The sequence below is a fragment of the Trichomycterus rosablanca genome, chromosome 15 (genome assembly GCF_030014385.1).
Source record: "Trichomycterus rosablanca isolate fTriRos1 chromosome 15, fTriRos1.hap1, whole genome shotgun sequence".
Taxonomy (NCBI): domain Eukaryota; kingdom Metazoa; phylum Chordata; class Actinopteri; order Siluriformes; family Trichomycteridae; genus Trichomycterus; species Trichomycterus rosablanca.
In genome coordinates this window covers 28,950,364-28,977,787 of record NC_086002.1, presented here as the reverse complement: position 1 = coordinate 28,977,787, position 27,424 = coordinate 28,950,364, and the positions used below count along the sequence as shown (strand labels likewise).

Sequence of the window (27,424 nt, the reverse complement as noted above, 5' to 3'; positions counted from 1 at the left end):
TGAAATGGATCAAACTGAAAGCCTTTTTATTAATACAACTTTGGAGGAAAATGGGAATGTTACAGAATGTAAAAATGTTGAAGATTTAAAGCAAACTGGTAATAACGACAGCAGTGAAACATCATCAACAGAGGACAGCAGCAGTGGTTCATCCAGCAGTGACGATTCATCTACAACTGAGTCTGGAGAGGAGTCAACTAAAGGTTCAGCATCGGAGTCAACTAAAATCTCACTTATCTCTAAGGAAGGAACTGAGGATATACGCCAGGACGACAAGTCTGCTTCCAAGGAACTGAAAGAGAAACGCAGTTCTTCATTAAATCCTCATGTGCGAAAAGAGGAACTTCACCGAAACAAGAAGGGTCGAAGTATGGAGCACACAAACACAGGAACAAAGACTTCTGAACATCTGACAGACAGTAACGACAAACGGAAATGGAATTATTCAGAAGAGACTGAAGGTAATGAAGTTTTAGTTACTAAAAAGGTTAAAAAGAAAATTCAAAAATGATCTTTCTAAATGTCCTTTAATAGTTTATTGGTTGCTTCTTGTAATGTAAGAGGAATTCAGTCAGCTTCTAATAGATTTAAAAAGATACAATTATTGTTAAGGGAGAATTTTGATATTTTATGTGTGCAAGAAACTCGGCTTTCAAATGTAAATGATGTTAAAGATGTACAAAGTTTGTGGTTTAAAAATAAGAGTTTCCTTTCAATCGGGGAAAGTAAAGCTGACGGTATCGGAATTATGTTTTATAAAGAAAACGTAAAAGTTATTCAATTACGTGAAATTATTCCAGGCAGATTAATGTTTATTGATGTGTTTTGGTTTGATAAAAAAATCAGAGTAATAAATATATACACGGCTCAAGACAAAAGTAAGAAAATCCAACTTTTTAATAAAGTTAAAGCATTATTATGTGTAGGGTTTTATATTATAGTGTGTGGTGATTTTAACACAATTACCGATGAAAAAGATAGAATTTCAAATAAACCATTTAAATTAAGTAGGGAAGGAAAAGTTTTAAAACAAATTATGGAAGAGTATTGTATGCAAGACACTTTTAGAATAATTTGTCCTGATCGAATTGACTTTACTAGATCTGATAGCTCATGTCAAACTAGAATTGATAGAATTTATGTTAATAAATATTTTCAAGTAAAATCTTATAAGACAAAATTAATTATTGAATCCGATCATTTGACAGTGATATCCAAGATTGATTTTAAAAAAGAGATTAGTAAAAATTATTGGAAACTAAATATAAATATTTTAAAGCATCCAGAAGTAATCATGGGATTAAAAGAAGAGTTGTTTAGAATCATGTCTTTAAATATATTTATAAAAAATGATTGTAAATTGTGGGAAATTCTAAAAATTCAGATCAAATATTTTTTAAAACACGGAAGTAAAATGGTAAATCAGGAGAAAAATAAAAGGTATAACTATATTATGAAAAAATACATTAATTTAAAACAAAAAAGTTTTTTAACGGACTATGAAGATAATGAATTATCAGATTTAAGAAAAGAAATAGATACCTTAAATAATGAGTCCTTGACAAAATTGCAAATTCAAATAGGATATAATTCTGATGAAACTTTAAATTCATCTCAAGTGACTCATTTATATTTCCAAAAAAGACAAAAGGCTTACATTAGTTCTATCAAAGATAAAAATGGTACAGTAGTTACAGATGCTAAAGAGATAATGAATACTATTAAAGATTTGTGTGAAGATATGTATAAGGAAATTGAAATTGATAAAAAATCTTTAAAATCCTTCTTAGACTTTAAACATAATACAAACTATGACTATTTAGGCGAAAGTATTAAAGAATGTGAAGTGGTGTCTGCTATTAAACAACTGAATCTTAAAAAATCTCCTGGTAAAGATGGTTTGCCATCTGAATTTTATCACTTTGATATTCTTGTTTTTTCAAATTTATTAACACGGGTGTTTAATTTAGGTGTAAAAAGAGGTTATATGCATGACACTTTTTATGATGGTGTTTTATCTTTATTGTATAAGAAGGGAGATATAAATGATATTAATAATTGGAGACACTTAACCTTAATGAACATCGATTATAAAATTTTTGCCAAAATAATAATGAATAGGTTAGAAGATGTATTAGATTCAATAATAATTAAAGAACAAACCTGTGCTATCAAAGGAAGACTAATGTGGGATAATTTAAATATTTCGAGGGAATTGGTGTTTGAGAGTGGTGAAAGTTTGTATATGGTCACTTTGGACCAGAAGAAAGCCTTTGATTTTGTATCAAGAGAATATTTATGGGAAGTTTTGAAAATGTATAATTTTTCTGATAATTTGAATAACATGATTAAGTGTATGTATATAAAATCTAATGTGCAGATTAATGTTAATGGTAATTTGACAGAATGTTTTCAAGTTATGAGAGGTGTTAAACAAGGTTGTCCCCTCAGTGCTGCCCTATATGTTCTTGGCTTAAGTCCATTAATTACTAAAATTCGAAATGATAAACGACTACAAGGAGTTAGATTAGGTGACAACCAATTTATAATTTCTGCATATGCTGATGATATTACTGTGTTCATTAAAACAAGAAAAGATTTAGACATTATTTATGAACATTTCTCCTTATATGAGAAAATGTCAGGAGCCACCCTAAATGCTTTAAAATCAGAATGTGTGTGGATTGAAGACATTAATAAAAAATTTCAAATTGATGTACCTGAGACTCAACATCTTAAAGTCCTAGGTATATATTTTGATAACAATGGCTGTATAGATTATAACTGGAAAGAAAAAGAACAAATTATTAAAGAAGAATTTAGTAAATGGAAAAATTGTAATTTAAGTTATAAAACAAGAATAAATATAGTTAAAACCTTTATCTTATCAAAAATAATATTTTTATCCTGTATTTTCCCTCCCACAGATAAATGGCTTAAAAATATGAATAAATTATGTTGTAATTTTATTTGGAATTCAACACGTGAAGTAACTAAGCGCGAACTTTATATAAACAGAAAAAAATGGGTGGTCTAGGAGCAATTGATCTTTCCATTAAAACAAAAAATTTTTGTATGTAAAATTATTGCAAATGGCATTTACAGACAAGCTGATTGGATTGGAAACATCACAAATTGGAAACAGAAAAAAGGCCGCTCTAGAGCTTTAGTTCCTTATTATAAATTAATTTATGGTGATTTTATAAATAAATTGAATGTTTTGAATATAGATTGGATTAAAGATTCTAATAAAAAGATTTACAAACTAATAGTAGACTTGAAATATTGTAATATAATGGATTTTAGAGGCCTTAGAGAGGAAGAAAAGAAAGAATGTGTAAATAATATCTTATGTAAAAAAATATCTGAGAAGTTAAGGGATATTACATGGTTGGTAGCAGTGAGGAGACTTCCAGTGAGATCTGTAGTGAAGTGGAGTTGTTTTGTGAAGACAAACATGTGCCCTATGCCAAAATGCCAGACAGAGGAAACTTTAGAACATTTTATTCTAGAGTGTTATCGTTCCCAAGAAGTATGGAGCAAAATGGAAAATTTAGGTCTTGAGATTAAAATTCATATGAAGTCCGTCTGTTTCGGTATTTTTGATGAAATCATGCCTAAAGATAAACATGACTTCTTGTGGTTAGTACTGTGTATTGTGAAGTCTAAATTATGGAAAACAAGATGCAGAATGACTATTGACCAACAGTTTGTTTCAGCAGAGAATGTTTATAAAAATATAAGAACTGAACTGAAAAAAATAAGAACAATGAATGTTTTATTTAAGGACTCTGAATTGTGGAAGATTTTAAAATTGTAAATGATTGTCTTGATAATGTAATGTAATTTCCATGTACTCTGATGAAGTTTAAATAAAATATTAAGTAAACTGGTGCCATGTATTCCTGACATCTAGGTTTGTTTTTGGAACACCATCATTTTTGTTTTCTTTAGATGTACTGCTAGGGCCCAGTTCTGGCTGTACTGCTCCAACAGGTCTAGGTGCAGCTGCATAGAGTAGAAATTTTACTTCCCCGTCCTGCAGAGTGAGTCCGGGGGCTGCACACTAATTCATTTATGTAGATATTAAACAGTGTTGGACTCAGACTGCAGTCCTGCAATTCTGTGTTGTGTATTGTGTATGTTTGTCACCAGTTCTTACAGCACTTTTGTTTATTAGTAGTATCTGTGTGTGTTTGAGTAAAATGTGTGTATACACACACACACACAAACACACACACACAAATACATAAAAAAATACATACAGCCACGCTCCACTAATTGTCTATTGGTTCTCCATAACATTATAAGTAACTAGTTATATTATAAGTTACTACTACCATCACCAATAATACTATTATTACGACAACAACTATAATAGAAAAAAACAAATTGATTATTATGAGTAATTATGATTATTTACAGTTAATATTTTACAATATGTCTTTCCTAAGATGCCTGTAATTACCCTGTGTTGAGTACCTAAAATAGTATTTTATTATTGATATTGATACATTATTCTGAATAATAATTACTGATTTCTTCTGACTTTTTTTTTTTTTGCATTAGTAGCGTTATATTTTAACCACCGCTGCAATTTACTGCTCCCTCTTCTTTACTGGCATGTTTTTGTTCTGTTACTCTGTTTAGTGCGGAGTAAAACACAGCTACCAAGCAGGACTAGATCGAGTCCAGGGTGCTTAACTGTCATGCAGCTGAAATGGAAGAAAAAAAAAACATAATTTAGAATAATAATGATAATAATAAGAAGAATATTTTAACACACTGACATTCATTTCAGTCATTCCTACATATTTGTGCTGTAAGATCTACAGAACATCCCCGTGTCAGCTTTAAGTTCACATATACTGACACATTTCTAAAACAACACATGGCTCCAACATTCACATTCTACTGATCTTTCTAACACTCACAAAAAAGAGTCTATTTTAGTTATTTATCTGATACATCTTATTTATAAAGCTGCACTTTCTAATGTTTAACTTAGAAATGGCTTTAACACAGCTAACACCGACATATAAAATGTCTTATTTTACTTATTTGGATTTTATTGATACACAGCTAAGATCACTTTCACTTTAATCAAGATGTGTCTGACTTTGAAATGTCAGAATGCATATAAATGGAGCCACTTAATGCTGTTTAATGATAATAGTTGACCATTACACTGTCAGCTTAAACAAAACTTCAATCCTAACATTAATAACGGGACGATATTTTAAGTGTATCCAGAGCAGTAGAGAGAACAGAGTGGTGACGCTCCCATCTCTACTTTAACTCGACTACATTCTGTACCTTCTCCAGCACTTACATTAGACAAAATGAACTTGTGCATATTCACAATGAATTCATTAATGTATTACATGTAGGAATCAATGTTATAATAGTTTTGGAATTTTCATAAAAGTTTAGTTTTATTTCATTGTGACTTTTTTCTCTTGTTTTTATAGTGGGTTTGCTAGTTCTTTTAAATTTTTATTATTTTTTTAATGCTTAGTTTTAGTGTAGTTTTTATCAGTTCTAGTATTAGTTTTAGTTTTTTTTATACTTTGGGTCATTTTTCAGGTGCAGGATTCAAAAAGGTCAGAGTAAATATTGTGTAATAAAAACTCAACAAAAGATACCATTTAAAAATGTTTTTTCAAATACTGTTGAACAACCAACTGTCCACAAAAACTGTAACAGTCCACAGAATAGCAGCTATTAGTATTATAATATCTTTTTTAAGAGTACAGTGATATTTTATTGTGTAATCTCCTAAACTCACCACATAGTGACAGTCGTGGACAACTCGTGAAAAACAGAAGTGCCCAAATCTAGTAATATATTAATAAATAAAAAAAAATCAAGTATTACAAACAAGGGAAGCTAGCTAGATAAAGTGTGTATAACATATTCAGATATAATATTTAAAAAGAAGAAAATTCTCTTAACTTGATAAGATGGGTGGCTCTTAAAAGAACCGTTGGTTTGCCAGAGCGACTAAGACGCTTTACTTGGAGCTGGTGTACTTGGTGACGGCCTTGGTACCCTCGGACACGGCGTGCTTGGCCAGCTCACCGGGAAGCAGCAGGCGCACGGCGGTCTGGATCTCCCTGGAGGTAATGGTGGAGCGCTTGTTGTAGTGAGCCAGACGAGAGGACTCACCAGCGATACGCTCGAAAATGTCGTTGACGAAGGAGTTCATGATGCCCATAGCCTTGGAGGAGATCCCGGTATCAGGGTGGACCTGTTTCATGACCTTGTACACGTAGATAGCGTAGCTCTCCTTCCTGGACTTTCTGCGCTTCTTGCCTCCTTTGCCGGCGGTCTTGGGGACGGTTTTCTTGGAGCCCTTCTTGGGCGAGGCCTTCGCTGGTTCGGGCATGATGCTGCTGTTTCCTCTAGAACAAACTGCAAGTGAATGTAGACGCTCTACACGCCCGCTTTATTAACCCTGCATGCTGAGTAAGACAAGATGAAACAAGTAACTCTGATTGGTCCAAGGTCCTGGGTTTCTATTGGACAGAGAACATACCGTTCCACGCCCCCTTCTGCCCCATTCACTAGAATCTGTTCTTTGTTGTCTGTTCCCGCTTAATCTGAGGTAGACACATGTTTTAAAACCGAATATATAATAATCAATAGCAATATTTTATTACATTTTATATATAAATATATAGATAGGATAGATGTATATTTTTTGTTTGTTTTTTAAGCGAGGCATTTGGGCACAATGTTTTACTGTATTTTACACAGAGATCGTGTTAATGATTGTAGTGTAATCTACAGTATGGATGTACATTGGTAGTATGCAAACACGCCGTATGACAGCTAAACAATAATACTAAAATTACTAATGATAATTCCAAGCTTTTAGGGCTACATAAAGTGAATGTGTTATTTTTACTTATAATAATGATTTCAAGCTTTTGGGGCTAAACGACTGATTTGCAAATGTACGCATCAGTGAACGTGCTACTACTAATAATAACAATATTAATAATAAAAAAAGGAGAACTTTTTCTTTTGTAGAAAATATGTGTGGCTCTTAAAAGAACCGTTGTGTTAGCGTGGAGGTCTGAACGTTTAACCGCCGAATCCGTACAGGGTGCGTCCCTGGCGTTTCAGAGCGTACACCACGTCCATTGCGGTGACGGTCTTTCTCTTGGCGTGCTCGGTGTAGGTGACGGCATCACGGATGACGTTCTCAAGGAAAACCTTGAGCACACCGCGGGTCTCCTCGTAGATCAAGCCGGAAATACGCTTCACACCGCCACGGCGAGCCAAACGGCGGATGGCGGGTTTAGTAATACCCTGGATGTTATCACGGACAACTTTGCGGTGACGCTTAGCGCCTCCTTTTCCAAGACCTTTGCCGCCTTTTCCTCTTCCGGATATCGTTACTGCTCTCGTCGAGATGAAGTGAGTTAATGCAGGACGAGCGTTCACAGCGAGCCTGTTATTTCCATCTACCGGACCTAGTTGAAGACAATGGGGCGGAGTTAAGCAGCGACCGCCCACTGTGACCGCAGCTGCTTGGAGTAGGCCTCATGTAAAGTGTTATCCTCACAGTAAATCGGTCCACAATCGATGTGATGTATTCCACATGACAGATTTTTTTTCTAAACATGTTGTGCCAAAAGAAAGAAAGACAAACAAACAAACAACCCTAAACCCTATACAATGTAGTGAATATTGAATTTGAAACAAACAAATAGCTTTAGAAACCTTTCAGTGCTTGTGAAAGTACTTGTGAGAGAGAGAGAGAGAGAGAGTTTTTTTTTTTTTAAAGTAAAATAGGTGGATATTTACATTTTCAGCCTTTAGCAGACGCCTTTATCCAAAGCAACTTACATTACAGTGACAGTATACAGTCTGAGCAATTGAGGGTTAGGAGCCTTGCTCAAGGGCCCAACAGTGATAACCTAGCAGTGGTGGGGCTTGAACCAGTGACCCTCTGGTCACTGGCCTAGTACCTTAACCACTAGGCTACAGCTGGCCCTGGATATGTGTCACCTAGAGCCTGCTAGAGCCATAGATGTTTTGTTAAAGTGGGTGTTAGGGTCATGAATGAGTGATTAACTAAATAAATACATAAACAATGAACACATTAAACACATAAACATAAAAAATGTGTAAAGCAGTGTTTGGATTTGTCTGTGCTGAACAATACTGATGCAAGTCTTTATAAGTGACATCTGTGTTAAAAATGTGTTTGTATATTTCACTGTATTGTGAGAAATGGGAAGTTATAAGTCATATTCTGCTAAAGCATAACGTTTCATAAACATATTTCAGTCAGACACATCTTGATTAAAGTGAAAGTTGTCAAAGCTGTGTATCAATAAAATCCAAATAAGTGAAATAAGATATTTTATGTTTCAGTGTTAGCTGTGTTAAAGCCATTTCTGAGTTTAAAAAAGAATTATTAAAAAAAAAAAAATTGAATCTGTTGTGTAGGAGCCATGTGTTGTTTTAGGAATGTGTCAGTGTATATGAACTCAAATTAAGTAATTTATTCATTTATTTATTCATTTATTTCCCTCTCAGTTTATGATTTAGGTGTGTGCGTGTGTATCCAGCTTCACCGTAATGTGTTCGCAAATAGAACTGTGAGTGCAATAGATAAAAACTGCAATTTGTTCACAAGGGTGTCTATTTATTTACTGAAGTCATTAAGGTTAAGGTTTATAATTTAAATCCCCATTACGGTACTAAACACAGAGAGAAAAACAAGAACGTGAACAATGTACAACATTCATGTGTGAAGCTTTACTAGCTCAAATACAAAAGCAACAAGGTCTTTTTATAGCTCTTTATGTACTTTTTGGAAATCACAAAGCTGCTCTTTGCTTCAAAGGACTGAAAAACAGCAAATGAAATCATTAAGTTCCAAAAGTTATAGAAATAAGATTTTGTGTATTGTTAATGTGAAAACCTACACTTTTTATGCCCACCTGTTTTCGTGAAAGTAAATTAAATAGTGAAATGATGTTGATGTTTTTACTCTGCCTCCTTCTAATTCTCATTGCCTGATAGTAAAAAAAGGATTATTTTAGGGTTAGAACTAGCTTGGGGTCATTCTAATTTGGGTTAGATACATGTTGGGGTTTTCCTAATTAGTGTTAAAAACATGTTGGGGTTATCATAGTTTGGGTTAGAAGGAGGTTGGGCTTAAATTGGGCTCAACAGATATCATCTGTGCTGCCTAGGAACACAAGTTGGTGCGACTTGTGTGTGTGTGTGTGTAACCCTAACCTTTGTCCTCTGAGTCCCACATCGGCGACTCCCATTTCTGACAGGTTTTTGTCGCCGTTTGCAGGTTCTCCGGCTGGTACTCACACTCAGGCATGAGGACCCAGGTGTGGTTAGCTCCAGGTGCCGGAGCTGACGAACCACACCTGGGTCCTCATGCCTTCAGATCAGGTAGCGAGAACAATGAGTTCCAGCCTGAGTGTGAGTACCAGCCGGAGAACCTGCAAACGGAGACAAAAACCCGTCAGAAATGGGAGTCGGTGCTGCGGGACTCAGAGGGCAAAGGTTAGGGTTACACACACACACACACACACACACACACAGTACAAAATACAGACTGTGTACACCGTGCAACACCAACGCCACTAAATCCTCCTAACAATTTTTATATTACATAAAAATACATAAAAGTATACATACATAAAAGAAAACACACACATACACACAGATTTAGTTCGTGTTTTCACATTTTGTTGGAAGATGGAAGAAACGCTCCACTAACCGTCTATTGGTTCTCCATAACATTATAATTACAGTTACTACTACTACTACCATCACCAATAATACTATTATTACAACAACTATAATAGAAATAAAATCATTATTATGAGTAATTATGATTATTTACACTTAATATTATACAGTATATCTGTTCTAAAATGCCTCTAATTACCCTGTGTTGAGTACCTAGAATAGTATTTTATTATTGATTTATTATTCTGAATAATAATTACTGATTATTCATCTTTTTTTTTGCATTACTGCTGCAATTTACCACTCCCTCTTCTTTACTGTCATGTTTTTGTTGTTACTACTCATAACGACTATATTACTCTTATGTGTTATAAGACACCACCTGCCAATCTTTAATCAGCTGTACTTATGTATGTTTATAATTGTTGTAAGAACATGTAAAGTACATCTCTACACACACACACAAACACACAACCAGTTTTTCCTAATATTTATAATTGATAAATATAACTAAATTATAACTCGGAACACGCACACACAATGGAATAATAAATAAATAAATAAATAAAAAGTTATAAAAAGTGCCCATTTCAGTGGAAGCATGTAAGTGGCTCTTAAAAGAGCCTTTGGGGATAACTGGATGGAGTGGGTTCGTTTAAGCACGCTCTCCGCGAATACGGCGGGCCAGCTGGATGTCCTTAGGCATGATGGTCACCCTCTTGGCATGGATGGCGCACAGGTTGGTGTCCTCGAACAGGCCGACCAGGTAAGCCTCACTGGCCTCCTGCAGAGCCATGACGGCAGAACTCTGGAAGCGCAGATCGGTCTTAAAGTCCTGAGCGATCTCTCTAACCAGGCGCTGGAAGGGCAGCTTGCGGATGAGCAGCTCAGTGGACTTCTGATAACGGCGGATTTCACGCAGAGCCACGGTACCTGGCCTGTAACGGTGAGGTTTCTTCACACCGCCGGTAGCCGGGGCGCTCTTGCGGGCAGCCTTAGTGGCGAGCTGCTTCCTCGGCGCTTTACCACCGGTGGACTTACGAGCGGTCTGCTTGGTTCTTGCCATCGCGTCTGGAACTCTGCACTTCACGAACTGTAGGACAAAATATGTTAACCCGCCCAACACGCTCTTTTTAAGCACCAGAGCCGCTCTGCGCTCATTGGGCGTCTTGATGATGCACTTTTCTCATTGGACGAACGTGCTTACGTCAAATGTCGATCACTGGTCGGCGTTCTGCCGCTGCCTCGTTTCAAAAAACATAATATTTCCTCTATGCTGTTGGCGGGATTTATAATACTTTCCTTTGTTTCTTTGTGCTTTTAAGCCTACAATCGCATTTAAAGTATATACCTTTTTAAAAAAATATATTTTTGATTATTTCGTTCATTTTGCTTATTATTATTTTTGTTCCATGTGTATTACACAAACACGTTTGTTGCACCACTTTTAATCGTCTATATTGTTGGTTTTGCTACTGCAAGTGATCTAAAACTTCACTTGTGTACACATATATAAAGATAAATAGAAAGGGAAAAAATAAATCGTACATATTGATTTGTTAATTTTACCATGTCATAAATCATGTGAGTTTCATGCTGTGTGAGTCTATGAAACGATATTAAATTTATTTACACATTATCTGGGGAAATTGCACTTTTTCTGTGGAAATGGGTGGCTCTTAAAAGAACCTTTTGGTTAGAACACGAGAGCGACTTTACTTGGCCTTGGCTGCTTTCTCGGTCTTCTTGGGTAACAGAACAGCCTGGATGTTAGGCAGCACACCGCCCTGAGCGATGGTTACACCTCCAAGCAGTCTGTTCAACTCCTCGTCGTTACGCACGGCCAACTGCAGATGACGAGGGATGATACGAGACTTCTTGTTATCTCTGGCGGCGTTACCAGCCAACTCGAGGATCTCAGCGGTCAGATACTCCAGCACGGCAGCCAAGTAGACAGGAGCACCAGCTCCCACACGGTGGGCGTAATTACCCTTACGTAGCAGTCTGTGAACACGGCCCACGGGGAACTGAAGGCCGGCACGAGATGAACGAGTCTTGGCCTTAGCTCTGGCTTTACCACCGGTCTTCCTTTTTAAATATGATCTTTATTAAGACATGATTTTCAGAACAAAGTTATTATCATTACATTACAATCCGAACCAGATAAAGAACACAGCAATAACACATACAAAACATAAAATCTATTACATACAAATTTTTACAACTTAAGTATCGACCATGGAAATTTTTTCTTAGCTTTAAGATCTTCAGTTCGCAGCCGTCTTAAGTGACAAACAATCTGTTTAAAAACAATGTCAGCACTTATATTAATTTGGTCTATAATTATTTTGCATCTTGTTTTCCAAATCTTTGTATTCACCACACAAATAATTAGCCAGTAAAATTCTTCAATATTTGTATGTACATTATCAAAAATACCATACATTATTGTTCTCATATTTATATCAAAATCCAAATTTAATGTTTTTACTTTATTCCAAATGTTGGTGGTTCTTGTACAGTTCAACAAAAGATGTTCAATTGTTTCTTCTTCCAGACAACCATGTATAGGACATTTAGTGGTGGTGACATAGCAACTCCATTTCACAATTGTTCTAACAGGTAATCTATAATTTATTATTAGCCACATTGTGTCTCTTATATTTTCAGAAATATTTTTAGAGAGTATGTTCTTTATTATTATCTTACTTTCATTTAAATCTGTCTGTCTATACTGTAAGGTTTCTCCATGATAAAATGTATTAATTAATTTATAAATTTCTTTATTTGATAAGTTAATCCAGTCAATATTTAAGTTTGTATGCTTAAATGTGAAATCACCATAAATAAGTTTATAATAAAATACATCTTTTCTTTTCTTTCCTTTTTGTTTCAACCATTCAGATTCCTTTAGTATCCACTTAGCCTTCCTTTCCATTGCTTGTGCTATGTTTTTACAAAATGCAATTTTTAATTTAATGCCTAAGTCGATTGCTCCTAAGACCACCGGTCTTCCTTTTTAAATATGATCTTTATTAAGACATGATTTTCAGAACAAAGTTATTATCATTACATTACAATCCGAACCAGATAAAGAACACAGCAATAGATATTAAATCAAAAGCCTTCTTTTGGTCAAGAGCAATAATAAAATAATCGTTAATGTTTTTATTTGTCATTATCTCTCTTAAAGAATTCAAGTTGTCCCACATATATCTGCCTTTTATTGCACATGTCTGTTCCAATTCTATCAAATTGTCTAAATGTTCATTTATTCTATTCATTAAAATCTTAGCAAATATTTTATAATCTACGTTCATTATTGTAATTTGTCGCCAATTATCAAAATCATGTGGATCTCCTTTTTTAAAAATTAAGTTAATTACACTTTGATAAAAGGATTCATGCATTTTGCAGTTATTTATTCCATCATTAAAAGCGGATGCCAATAATTCCCCCACATCTTGTTTAAATAACTGATAGAATTCGGTGGGTATGCCATCTGTGCCGGGAGATTTACCTTTATTTAGTTGTTTAATGGCAATAAGAGTTTCATCACATGATATAGGTCTTCCTAGGTCTTCTGAACAATAAACAGTATCTTTTGTGCATGTACTCAAAAAGGACCGCACTTTTGTAATGTCTACTTCTATTTTTTTATACATCTTTTCACAGATATTTCTTATTAATATACATTTTTCACTTTCATCCTCAATTATTTTTCCCTTATCATTTCGTATCCCGGCAATATATTTATTTGATTTTCCTTCTCTTAATTGTTTAATTATATTTGTAATATTTGCTGGTTGATTTATGTCATGACCTGCTTGCATTTGAGGGCTTATAGTTAGTTCATCATTAATTTCAGTTAATTTTATTTTAATGTCATTTAATCTATTCTCTTCTTCAGAGGTCAACCCAGATTTTGTAAATAATTCAATATATTCATCCAACAGTTTATCATAAATGTCGTTATTTTGTTGATGCAATTCCCTACATTTTCGTTTAAAAAACATTCTAATTTGTTCTTTTAAAACTTGCCACAATTCAATATTTGATCTTGTTAATACTTTTAGTTGTTTTATCCTATTAATTTCATTTTTAGTGTCTGAGATAATTATTTCTTCTTTTAAACAACGAGTATTTAATTTCCAATAACCTTTTTGTTCATATCTATATAATAATAGTTTTACATTTAGAGCTAGGTGATCAGAATCAACTAACAGCTCAGTTTTATACGATTTGACATGTATATTTTGTGATACATATATTTTATCAATCCTTGTTTTAACTGATTTGTCCATTCTAGTAAAGCCAATATCGATCGGGTAAATCTGTCTAAACGCGTCTTTTAGCTCTGACATTTCACATATTTTGTTTAAAAATTTACCATCCCTAGATAAAGGTATATCCCTATACGGTATTCTATCTTTTAAGTCAGAAATTATATTAAAATCTCCACACATTATTACGGGGAAACCAACATATAGTATCTCGAGAAGTTTATGTAGTATTTTCATCTTACCTGAACGATCTGTGGGTGCATAAACATTTATGATTCTTATTTTTTTATTATTAAAAAAACAGTCGACCAAAAGTAGACGACCCGGCACAAGATGTCTAGTCTTAATTATTCTTACTGTTTTTTTTTTTAAAAAGATTCCAATTCCGTCGGCTCTATCTTTACCTATTGATATAATACATTCACCTATTGTCCATAGTGAAGACATTTTTTTTACATCTTCTAAAGTTGTCAATCTTAATTCTTGGGAACATATTATATCACAGCGTTTATTCATAAATTTAGCTATTTTTATATTCATATTTTTATCAGATACCACCGGTCTTCCCTCGACCACTCATTTTGATGATCAGATGTCTTCGTCGGATTAAACTGAAGTAACCTAGAAGAGAGCTCGAAGCGGTATTATATAGGCAAACTGGCTCTCTCCTATTGGCTTAGAGCGAAGGCACAGCTGAGCCAATCCTAAACGCGCCGTCATGTCTCAGGGAAACACATACACGCCCCCTCACATACTGTCCCCCCCCTCCTCCTCCGTTCTCCCGCCCGTGTAATGTATGATACAGAAAAGCTTCTCTTAAACAACAATTACATTATATTATGTCACAATAACATTTACACTAACAATTACATTATGTAAGGAGCTCATATACGTGAGTGCACATACATATACACATTTATGAGGATGTGTGACAAAATCATTATTACACATAAAACAGGACCAGTCATACTTAGTGTTTTTAACTCCTTGCTTATCACTCTCCACAAAATATGTATGTATGAATAGTTTTATGTTCGCATGCATGCTTATATGTATGTGTTTAGGAAACGACTCTTTATGGGAGGATATAGGTGGCTCTTAAAAGAGCCGTTTTAAGAAAATAAAAGTAATAAAACAGGAACATGTTTACTTCTTCTTGGGTGCAGCTTTTTTGGCCTTGGCCGCTTTGGGCTTAGCGGTCTTGGGTTTGGCTGCCTTGGCTTTTTTTAGGACTCTTGGCTGCCTTCTTGGGGGTCGCCGGCTTCTTAGCCTTCTTGGGGCTCTTGGTGGTTTTCTTAGCGGCAGCAGCGGGTTTCTTGACCTTCTTGGGGGACTTCTTAGCTGCGGGCTTCTTGGCTGTTACCTTCTTGGGTTTCTTTGCAGCGGCGGGTTTCTTTGCGGCTTTTTTGGCCGCGGGTTTCTTCTCCTCGGTCTGCTTCTTGTTGAGCTTGAAAGATCCTGAGGCGCCGGTGCCCTTGGTCTGCACCAGGGTGCCCTTGGTCACCAGGCTTTTGACGGCGAGTTTGACGCGGGAGTTGTTCTTCTCCACGTCGTATCCACCTGCAGACAGAGCTTTCTTCAGGGCGGCCAGGGACACGCCGCTCCTCTCCTTGGAAGCGGAAACAGCTTTGACGATCAGCTCGCCGACGCTGGGACCCGCTTTCTTGGGTTTGGCCGCGGTCTTCTTTTTAGGAGCCTTGGCGGGGGCCGAGCTGGCCGGTGCTGGAGCTTCTTCTACCATCGTTGTTGGAGCTTAAACGGCGCTAAGAAAGAGCGAGTGAAGCGCTGTGCTCTGTTGTACAGAGACTCCTCCCTCTTACGAGAGGGGGCGGGGCTTTATAGCACACATGAGAACTGTGTAGACTCAACTCGGCCAGCGCAGCGTCTGTGTGCTTCCGTGACACATGCGCACTTGTGTTTTCTCATGGCAAATAACGATTAAAATACAAGTCCTGATATAAAATGCGAGGTAATAAAGTGCACGTCGGCCGAACATAAGTTCTCTCGTTCATGTTAAAGCCCGCAATGGGAACCTAACGATGCTCTGTTTCCTTGTGTTCTGCTAAAACAGCACACCGCTCCTGATGCGTAAAGCGACGCAGCGCACATTTCACATCTTATTACACGTAAAAATATGCTGAGGAAACCCGATCTTCTTGTAGACACAGACTGAAAAGGATAAACCAGACCTTGGTGTTTTACACATGTATTTATAAGCGGATGTGAGCTTCCTTTTCTACTAGAAAAATAGGCTGTTTAGTGCGAAGTAAAACACAGTTACCAAGCAGGACTAGGTCGAGTCCAGGGTGCTTAACTGTCATGTAGCTGAAAGAACAAATGTAAGAAAAAAGTAAATATAACAGTTTAGAATAATAATGATAATAATAAGAGGAATATTTTAATACACTAACATTCATTTCAGTCATTCCTACATATTTGTGCTGTAAGATCTACAGAACATCCCCGTATCAGCTTTAAGTTCACATATACTGACACATTTCTAAAACAACACATGGCTCCAACATTCACATTCTACTGATCTTTCTAACACTTACAAAACAGATTCAAGTCTATTTTAAGTTTTTTTATCTGATACATCTCACTAATAAAGATGCACTTTTGTAAAATGTTTTTAAAACTCAGAAATGCCTTTAACACAGCTAACACCGACTTATAAGTGGAATCCAAACACTGCTTTACACATTCATGACCCTAACACCCAATTTGACAAAACATTAATGGCTCTTGCAGTCCAGTCATTTCCACCTATTTTACTTACATTTTTTACTCTCTCTTTCAGTTCAGTTCAGTTTAGTGGTGCTTTATTGGCATGAATGTAATTAGATACACTATTGCCAAAGCAGTAAACAATAAACAGTGAATAGAAATGAGAAAATAAGATTTCTCTCACTCTTACACTCACACACACACACACACACACACACACACACACACACACACACACACACACACACACACACACACACACACACACACACACACACACACACACACACACACACACACACACACACACACACACACACACACACACACACAAACCTGCAAAAACTATATAGCAACAAACACAAGCGTTGTCCATGTATATATTACACATTTGTAAACACTATTTAACTTTCACATTTTAATTACCTTCAATAAAAACTCGTACACCGCTGCAGGTGTTTTAGTTGTACATTTTCCTTTAACTTGTCTCTAATGCTACTTTCACATGCACTGAAAGGTTTCTAAAGCATTTTGTTTGTTTTATTCCAATTTTACTTTAATTTTATTAATTTAGACTAATTTTGGATCATACACTGCCTCATCTCCTAGTATGGGTTTTTGGCTACATTGTCATGTCTAATTGTACATTGTTAAAAATAAAGTAGCTTATTTATTTTTATGGAGGGAAGAGCAGGGAAGTGTGATTTATGAGATGAATGGATCATCAATATGCTGTACAGTGAGATATGTAGGTGTTTGGCCATGCAAAGCCTTAAAAACCAACAAAAAAACGTATTTATTGAATGTGGTATTGGATGGAAAGCCAGTGGAGCTGTTTAAGTGTAGGAGTTATGTGATCACGTGATCTTGTATGTGTTAGGACCATCGCGGCTGAATTTTGTACATTCTGTAGTCTCTTAAGCTTGAAGGCAGGGAGCCCATAAAGAACAGCATTACAATAGTCCAGTCGGGAAGTGATTAGTGCATGAATGAGAGTTTCTGTTACATAGTAGAAAAGAAAGGAGAGCAGTCTAGAGATGTTCTTAAGATAAAAATCAGCAGTTTTTGCAAAATTTTTTATGAGATTCAAAAGAAAGAGTGGAGTCTAGAATGACACCAAGATTGCGGACCTGAGACAGGGAAGAATTGGTAAAATATGGGAATTTCAACATATCATATTACTTTTTACAATTCTCCAAAAGTGCCACCAGAGGGCGGCAACACAAAAAAAAAATTTAAACATGGGTTACAAGATCTCGTTTTACTGTAATGTTACGATTCCTTTTGATGGTATAGGGGTATTGATGGGGTCAGTATCTAAAAAAATAACCTTTTGTGAAGTACCAGAGTAGCAGAGAGCAAACAGACCCAGACACAAACTCTGGATTGTACTGACTTTTTACTGGAAAAAATGAGAAAAACAATTCACAAAACAGATATTTATGGTACAATCTATAAATAAAATATATACAATATAAATTTACATAATAAAGAAAAAATAAATGAGGCTCTGGGCTTAGGTGGTGCTAAAGCAAAGAAAATAATAAAACATAACAAATCCCCTAACAAACAAAAGGCAAAACAATACCTAGCTACACTAGGATTACCTGTCTTAACATAAATACATGGGGTGGCACACACCTCTTACCTAATGTATTTAGACAGATGGCTTCTTACCTGTAGCAATATGTATGGGCGCGCCCTAACTTACCTGCCCAGGTCCTGAAATACAGCCACCTGACTGTACGTAGTGACGGTACATTTAATTTAGCTGAAACACTGAGCAGGAGGCACAGACACATACACACACAAATACAAGGGTTAGACTTCCTTTACAATTTCTAGTGACGGCATGAGGAAACACAAAACAATCCGTGAGTACTTCAGCTAAATTAACACAAAGTTACAAAAAAAACTGAAAATTCTCACCACCGGTGATAATCGGCACTCGCACAATATACAACAAAACAAGTTACTTGATTGTCACCACGTCAATGGAGATTGCTACCAGGATGAGTATTTGTTTTCGACTGAAAATCTTTTTCGACTAATCCTCACGTCACTTATATGACTTAAACAATTTATCAGTTCCCGCTCAGCGTTGTCCTGCTTTGCGGATCATCAGGCATGACAATCTCTAAAAGCGGCTCATGTATTTGGACAGAGAGAGTGTTAATCAACATGGAGCATAAACATTTAACAATAAAATAAACCCATACGTGCACAAAGATTCTTTTTTTTTTACCAAGATTTTATATTATCATTTCATATTGATATTTTACAATTCTCCAAAAGTGCCACAACAGCGCGACATCACAAGCACTTTTAACATGGTCACAAGATTTTATATTTCCATATCATATTACTTTGCTTCAAGAGTGCCACAAAGATTTAACAATAGAACAGTAAATTTGAGTCTGGATCAAAAGATCTTGTGAACATGTTGGATAAAAATATAACATACTACATTTAATATATAAGCTGGACGGACGAAGCACGTTCAGAGTGGCAGTTAACTTTAGTAAGAGTAAAGGAGAAGGTCCACTGTGACAAAGTCATTGCTCTGCGAATGTGGAGTATCTGATGATTAAGTGCAGATGCTTTTATTTACCGAGAGAGTTTTCAGCTGTTGTTGTTACTGCGGTTTACATTCCTCCTGATGCTAATTCCAAGTTAGCTTTGGAAGAGCTGAGTACAGCAGTCAGCAAACAACAAACTGTGCACCCAGATGGAGTTTTTATCATTGCGGGGGATTTTAATCGCACCAGCTTGAGGACTGTTCTACCAAAATTTCATAGAAATGTCCCTTTTTCTACTAGAGGAAAGAAGACCTTGGACCATGTGTATTCAAACACTGCAGAGGCATACAAAGCCTCCCTCATCTGGGACAGTCTGATCACCTTTCACTGTTCCTGCTCACCAAGTATGTGTCTAATCAAACTTGTAAAAACAAGGACAGTTAAAGTGTGGCCAGACTGAGCCATCTCCTCCCTACAGCATCACACTGATGTTTTTGTCTCAAGCCTCCATGGACAAAGACTTGGACATGTACACTTCATTTGTAATATACTATATAAACACATGTACTGATAATGTCACCTCTGTGAAGCATGTGAAAACCTTCCCCAATCAGAAGCCCTGGATGAATGCAGAGGTTTGTCCTCTGCTGAAAGCACGAGACGCTGCGTTCAGATCGGGTGACACTGAGGCCTACAGCTTAGCCAGGGCAAATCTGAAACAGAGTACCAGAACAGCCAAACACACCTACAAACCGTCTGTTGAGGAAAACTTCCACAACTCTGACCCCTGGCATATGTGGAAGGGCATCCAAACTCTCACAAGTTATGGGCCACCCCATCCAACCTCTTCATCCAACAGTGCCTCCCTACCGATGAGCTAAACAGGTTTGTGAACACAATATGACCAGTACCGTAAAACAGGGTTTACTGAGCTCAGCTTAAGAAAGCAACAAATGCACACAGATGCCAAGATGCTCTATGCACTAATGTTTGTGTTCAGCTCAAGTGTAACCTGCCGACAGCAGTAAGTGGAAGGAACGCGACGGGTGCCATTTTCACTGTTAAAGCATAATGAGTAAAACTAGGAAGAACTTCAGAGAAGGCAATTAATTTCACAATAATTAATTAATAATAATCAGAACAGCTAATAGGTGTGTTTGCAGTGGAATTACGTACATGTTGCTTGGTGTATTTGACTAGTCGAAGTGAGCTTGCACTGTTTTTGCATGATCACACCAATTATTCACTTGGGTTTATCAGCAAGTTTTACTTTCAGGTGCAAGTAAAACCAGTCTGTAGTAATTATACATATCTGTGAAGTTTAACTGTGTAATAGTTGTTCACCAAGTGAAATAGCCTACAGCAGTGTTGAATAATATAGTATTTTTCCATGTTTAAATGAGCAGTTCATATTACAGTCCCAACATAATCTTTTTTACATGAATATGACCATGACTGAGTCATATTCTTATTCAGTTTTATTTTGGACTTTATTAAATTGCAGTAAAGTTGAATCTAATCTAATATTTGTTATTTAAGTAAAAATAACCTGTCTGTGTCCTAGTTATCTGCTTTAATTGCAGATTTTTAATCTGCTTTTTAATCATTCTAAATGTTGTATTGCATATACAGAACTTAACCTGATTTAGGATTGATGTATGAGTGACTCCAGTGTGATGCATAATGTCATAAATCAATATCTGATTTATTATAGTAGGCTTTCTTTGTGATATTAGAACACGACCTGCAGGACTGGTAGGTAAACTGCTGCTGCTTTCCTCGTCAACTCCTATCAAATGTATCAAATCAAACTTATTTACTAGATCAAAGAGGAGTTCCGTCATATTACGACAATTGCCCTGGAAAGAGACGTTCATGCTTAATCTCGATGGGTACACATCACGTCTTCTGCAGCTAATGCGTGCCAGAGGAGGAGCTGCTGGTGCTGAGATGCGTCCTCTCCTATCCACTGTAAATGAGGTACTTTTTAATTTGACTTTTTTACAATGGGTGTAATTAGCTCGAGGTGTTAAGTCCCTGTGTAACAAAGCTAATGTTGTTTCAAGGGTTATATGGACTGTAATGTACAAACACCACAATCATTTACTTATTAAATCATTTACTGATTATTTAATTGAAGGGGAATAAGGGTAAAACGTGGGATAAATGTTTGTAGGGTTAGTACTGTACATTTTTAACCAAAAAAGGTTTGGTTTACTTACAGGTTTGCACCAGGCATGCAGGCAGCTGTGCTGGGAGTCAAAGGACCCGAGAACTAATGGTTAATGGGATTTATATAATTGTGATTGTGACACTGTCTCAATGTAATTAATATAAATTGTTGTAACGGTATAATGATACCATGTCTTTGTTTGTCATAGGCCAATGACTTTTTTGATAGTGGTGAACTTAGGAAATGCTATGTTACCTATAGTTGGTTTGGTCCAAACCCTCATGAGTATTTAAGGGGAAAAAAGGAGTTTGTTTGGTTGGGCATGTGGGAGTTGTAATGGTGGTGTAATAATTGAGATGCACTGAAGTTTAGTTTAAAGTTTGTTTATTAGTTTAGGCCAGGTTTGAGTGTATGAATATCTTGGTGAAATACATTTTTATGTTTAATATTTTGCACCTGTTTTTTTTGGGGGGGATTGGGAGAAATAACACCCTGAGTTCCTGATCTTGAGAGAGGAGCTGTGCTATAACTGCCCTCATGCTCTGAGCCCAACTTTCCAACAAAGACAGAGTGCAAAGACAAATTTCACTATGCTTTAATGTAGATGTGATGAATAAAGGCTGAATTATTAACGTCTCCTTACCATTGCAGTGTGTTGAGTAAAAAGGGATGCAGTTATCTGTTACCTTATCGAGTACCTTGGGGAACATGAAGAAGAGCTTTTTCAAGAAGGTACTTACAGGATTACACACATACTTGTTTTGTATTTAAAATTCATTTGCTTTTTTACTTTTCAACATGAAGAATGAATGTGAGCTCCACGTGGACCAAACCATGAAGGTGCTTGTGATCCATAATCCCATTGCTGAGAATGAGTTGGTAGACGTGTCTATTCTGATAGAGGACAACCCGGATGTGGAAACCAAGCCCGGGCATGCATGCTGGTAATGGGATTGATCAATGGCCTCGAGTACCTTGAACCTTGAGTTTCCTATGAAGCTGAAATATACATTTGAAAGATTCCAGAAACTTAATCTTGAACTTGATGGAGGAAAAGCTGTACAAGAAGGTTTACAGTCTCAAGAGGAAGTTTAATATCAAACACAATCACGGACTAATTTGAATTTGAATTGTTTAATAAACTATACAAAGTACAGAGGATCTTTTGTGCTTCATGTCTTTATTTTATTAAAACATGATTAATTCTACAATATAAATACTGAACCTGTGTAGGACAATATTTTTCAGTAAAGCTAAACTTTCCTGAATAAGTAATGGCTAATTGGTCATATAGATTAATTAATAGATCATACAATGTCTTATTTCACTTATTTGGCTTTTATTGATACACAGCTGAGATCACTTTCACTTTAACCAAGATGAGTCTGACTTTGAAGTGTGTTTATGAAACGTTATGCTTTAGCAGAATATGACTTATAACGTCCCATTTCTCACAATACAGTGAAATATACAAACACATTTTTAACACAGATGTCACTTATAATCACTCATTCATGACCCTAACACCCATTAATGACTCTAGCAGTCCAGGTGAGACATATCCACCTATTTTACTTACATTTTTTACTCTCTCTCACACACTTCTGCAAAAGCTAGCAACAAACACAAGCGTTGTCAATTTATATAATACACATTCCTAAACACAATTTTACCCTCATGTTTTATTCACCCTACACCTCCTCCTACACCGCTGCAGGTGTTTTAGATGTTTTTTTTTTTTTATCCTAACGTGTCTCTAATGCTACTTTCACAAGCACTGAAAGGTTTCTAAAGCTATTTGTTTGTTTTATTTCAATTTCACTACAATTTTACCTAATATGAATTTTTTATCATACACTGCTCTATTCTCCCACACTGTCTCATATCCTAGTATGGGTTATTTTTTGGGCTACATTGTCATGTCTCTAATGGCTATTTGTCCCACCTAATTGTACAGTATTAAAAAATGCGACAAATATGGCGATTATAGTACATTGTAATAGGGTTTAGGGTTGCATAGAAGCCCTGTTGAATTTTGTGTGTGTGTGTGTGTGTGTGTGTGTCAGAATGCATATAAATGGAGCCACTTAATGCTGTTTAATGATAATAGTTGACCATTACACTCTCAGCTTAAACAAAACTTCAATCCTAACAATAATAACGAGACGATATTTTAAGTGTATCCAGAGCGGTAGAGAGAACAGAGTGGCGACACTCCCGTAGAGAACCGTTGTAATGTTTTTTTTTGTTTTTTTACTACTTTTACTGGAGTAATATTTTACCGTGGATATCTCTACTTTAACTCTACTACATTCTGTACCTTCTCCAGCACTTACATTAGACAAAATGAACTTGTGCATATTCACAATGAATTCATTAATGTATTACATGTAGGAATCAAGGTTATAATAGTTTTGGATTTTTCATTATAGTTTAGTTTTATTTCATTGTGACTTTTTTCTCTCTAATTTAGTTAGTTTTAATAAGTTTTTATAGTGGGTTTGCTAGTTCTTTTTAATTTTTATTATTTTTTTAATGCTAAGTCTTAGTTAAAATATACCATTTAAAAATGTTTTTCAAATACTGTTGAACAACCAACTGTCCACAAAAACTGTAACAGTCCACAAGATAGCAGCCGTAAGTGCAAAATGTGTATAATACTGCTGCTGAAATGTAGTTGTTGACAGTTACCATCTTTCAGCCAGTTTTTTTAAATGAGCTGGTAAAACATGAACTGGTAAAAGTGAGGATCTTTACCTGTTCATAACCCTGCCACTGAAAACAGGCGCTCATAATATGAACCATTTCTAGATGCAACACCAGTGGTGTAACTGGGAGCTCATGGGCCCCAGTGCAAAAAAAAAATGTTGGGCCCCCTCAACAAATTGCATACACTGTAAAAAAATGAATCAGTGGTCCCGTAGATTTTTTACAAATGTTTTGTGTTAAATTTATTTAATGGAATTAAGTTCTTGAATTTATGGTTATTATTTGAGTAAATTGTACTTATTAAAAATGCTATAAAATCTACTTATTTAATTTGTGTGAATATAAAAATAATAAGTTATATAAATAAGTTGCTTTCAATTTACAAGCACTTCCAGTCTGTGCGCGTGCGTTTTTTTTTTTTTTTTTAATACACCTTCTAACCCGCAACGGTTCTGAAGAGCCTCCACAATGGAATCCAGATTGCACAGTTTGTGAGCAAATTAACTAAGGTAAGTAATTCTGTTCTATTAATCTGTATAGTTACCACAGTTTATTACTGTAAACTTAGAATTAGTGTGTTAGAATGTGTCGGAATGCATGTCGTTATTACACTTACTTTAAATCAACAACATTATATGTGAGAGATGCTGTAATGAGTCTTGTAGTTTGATTTATTGCAACGTCTCACTTTTCTCATTTGAAAATAGGTTGAACTGTTCTTCAGGCTTGCCATTTTGTTAACTGAGGTAGTTAGGTGGTTCATTTTTCAACCTTTTTTTGTAACTTGGCAAATATTTCTTTTGGCTGAGGAAAGTTAGCTAGCTAATAAAAACTTTTCTCATTTTAATGCATTGAGGAAACAACTTTAACCCAGTGTTGAGAGCAAAGTTAAAACTCGATAACACAGATGGTTAGCTGAATGAAGTTTTATCTGAAGCTGGAAAAAAGTTTTGCATTTATCTGTAAACATGCTAAGCTTGTTAGAGAAAACATAGTTAACTTAATTTAAACCTCATGTCAGGTTAGTTAACTTGGTTAACCACAACATAACGAGTCATTTTTTTTGCAAACCTCAATTATCTTAATATTCAGTCATTTGTGAGACATATTTTAATGATTCCAATTTGGTGCATTTCATCCTAATAAGGATAAAACTATAAAAATGTAATTAAAATGAAACTTGTTAATGTGACAATTAGTCCAAAAATGTAATGTTTATTAACTGCATGTTTTGACAAGACAAATTAAAGTATTAACAAATTACTTTTGACCCTTTTCATACCATAATAATTGATGTTGCAGGAACCTGAAGGTTTAGAAGTGGACCAGCCCTCATTGGTAGTAGTTGTGATGATGAACATGAGAGCTTCTGCAGGTGACACACTAAAGGACATCATGATTATTATTAAGGGATCGCATGTCATCACAGGACTAAAAGATAATGCTATAGCTTGTGCTGCCTTCCTTGGCTTGACCTATGTGCTAAACCTCAGTTATCCCAGCCGGCAGACATTACAAAGGCATGGCTGTGGAAGAAGAGGGCCAAGTATTGGACCGGCCTACCAGAGAGAACGTGTGGAGAATTTTGTAAGAAGTGACTATGACAACAACCGTGTACTGTTGCACACCTTAAGACTTCAGTTTTCAGGAACAATGGCACAAAATACACCAGAACACTTCATTGCTAGGTATTCAAGGTGCCAAAACATATTTGTGTTGAGACGGAATGGCAACATTACAAAGTGGTAAATGCTTTACTATCCCAGCTTTTCTGGAAGGTGCTGCAGCCCTGAAATGCAAGAATGGATGTTTACTAACACATAAAATAGTTTGATTAAAAATTTAAGGCCTTAATCGCGTTAATTACCGCGATTAACGACAGCCCTAATAATAATATAAACTAATTCATGAGACACACATCAGAAAAACATCAACTTAACTTTTGCTGTGGTCATTTTGCAGGCTAGCGTGGAGAGCAGAAACGGAATGTAAACATGAAGTGCCGTCAGGGAGCCCAATCCCCCCAATCTCAATCCGCTCCTTACTCACTCCCCCTCTCCACTCCGCCTCTGTTTGCGCGGGCACGTGGAGGGTCCCTCTGTAGTGGAGTGTTAGTGAGGAGGGAGCGGATTGGGAAAGACCGCATGAGGTACCGTACGGTGCCGGCAGCTAACGTAAAACTGCTCGAGTGGAAAACATCGATTTCATATCAGTTCACAATGCTCATGAATAAAATGATGAACACGAAAACGAAGTTTATTCTATCTATAATTTTAGTACGTTCTCGTTAGTTTTGTAAACGCCTAATACAGTTACAGTTAGTTATCGTTTTTTTTATTTTAACAGCACCGGGTTTGTTTGGCGAAATCAAGGAGTGTAGCAACTCTCTCTCTCTACGGCTCTGAGTGTATTATATTAACTTTTTTAAGAGTACAGTGATATTTTATTATGTAATCTCCTAAACTCACCACATAGTGAAAGTCGTGGACAACTCGTGAAAAACAGCAGGGCCCAAAAATAGTAATATATATATATAAATAAATAAAAAATCAAGTATTATAAACATGTGAGGCTATCTAGATAATGTGTATGACATAATCAGATCTAATATTTAAAAAGAGGAAAATTCTCTTAACTTGATAAGATGGGTGGCTCTTAAAAGAGCCGTTGGTTTGCCAGAGCTACTAAGGCGCTTTACTTGGAGCTGGTGTACTTGGTGACGGCCTTGGTACCCTCGGACACGGCGTGCTTGGCCAGCTCACCGGGAAGCAGCAGGCGCACGGCGGTCTGGATCTCCCTGGAGGTAATGGTGGAGCGCTTGTTGTAGTGAGCCAGACGAGAGGACTCACCAGCGATACGCTCGAAAATGTCGTTGACGAAGGAGTTCATGATGCCCATAGCCTTGGAGGAGATCCCGGTATCAGGGTGGACCTGTTTCAGGACCTTGTACACGTAGATAGCGTAGCTCTCCTTCCTGGACTTTCTGCGCTTCTTACCTCCTTTGACGGCGGTCTTGGGGACGGTTTTCTTGGAGCCCTTCTTGGGCGCGGCCTTCGCTGGTTCGGGCATGATGCTGCTGTTTCTTCTAGAACAAACTGCAAGTGAATGTAGACGCTCTACACGCCCGCTTTATTAACCCTGCATGCTGAGTAAGCCAAGTTGGAACACGTAACTCTGATTGGTTCAAAGTCCTGGGTTTCTATTGGACAGAGAACATACCGTTCCACGCCCCCTTCTGCCCCGTTCACTAGAATCTGTTATTTGTTGTCTGTTCCCGCTTA

General features: G+C 36.3%; 1 protein-coding gene across 1 annotated transcript; it reads right to left on the bottom strand.

Moving 5' to 3' along the window:
• Positions 1–27,212, bottom strand: LOC134328468 (uncharacterized). The gene is made up of 5 exons (XM_063009561.1): positions 26,857–27,212; positions 17,075–17,078; positions 15,337–15,447; positions 5,956–6,358; positions 1–292 (listed from the first exon to the last, which is right to left on the bottom strand). Exons 1-4 carry the CDS (start codon positions 27,210–27,212, stop codon positions 6,014–6,016), a joined length of 816 nt encoding a protein of 271 aa, XP_062865631.1. The 3' UTR covers positions 1–292; positions 5,956–6,013.
• Between the last annotated feature and the right edge of the window lie 212 nt (positions 27,213–27,424).

What these genes read in the sequence shown, in the direction of transcription:
- LOC134328468 (XM_063009561.1), bottom strand. Translation starts at nt 27,212, where the DNA reads ATGCCCGAACCAGCGAAGGCCGCGCCCAAGAAGGGCTCCAAGAAAACC. An exon ending in CTAAGAAGTCCCCCAAGAAG is followed by an intron (nt 6,359 to 15,336) that starts GTCAAGAAACCC and finishes GCCTCGCCCAAG; the next exon opens with AAGGGCTCCAAGAAAACCGT.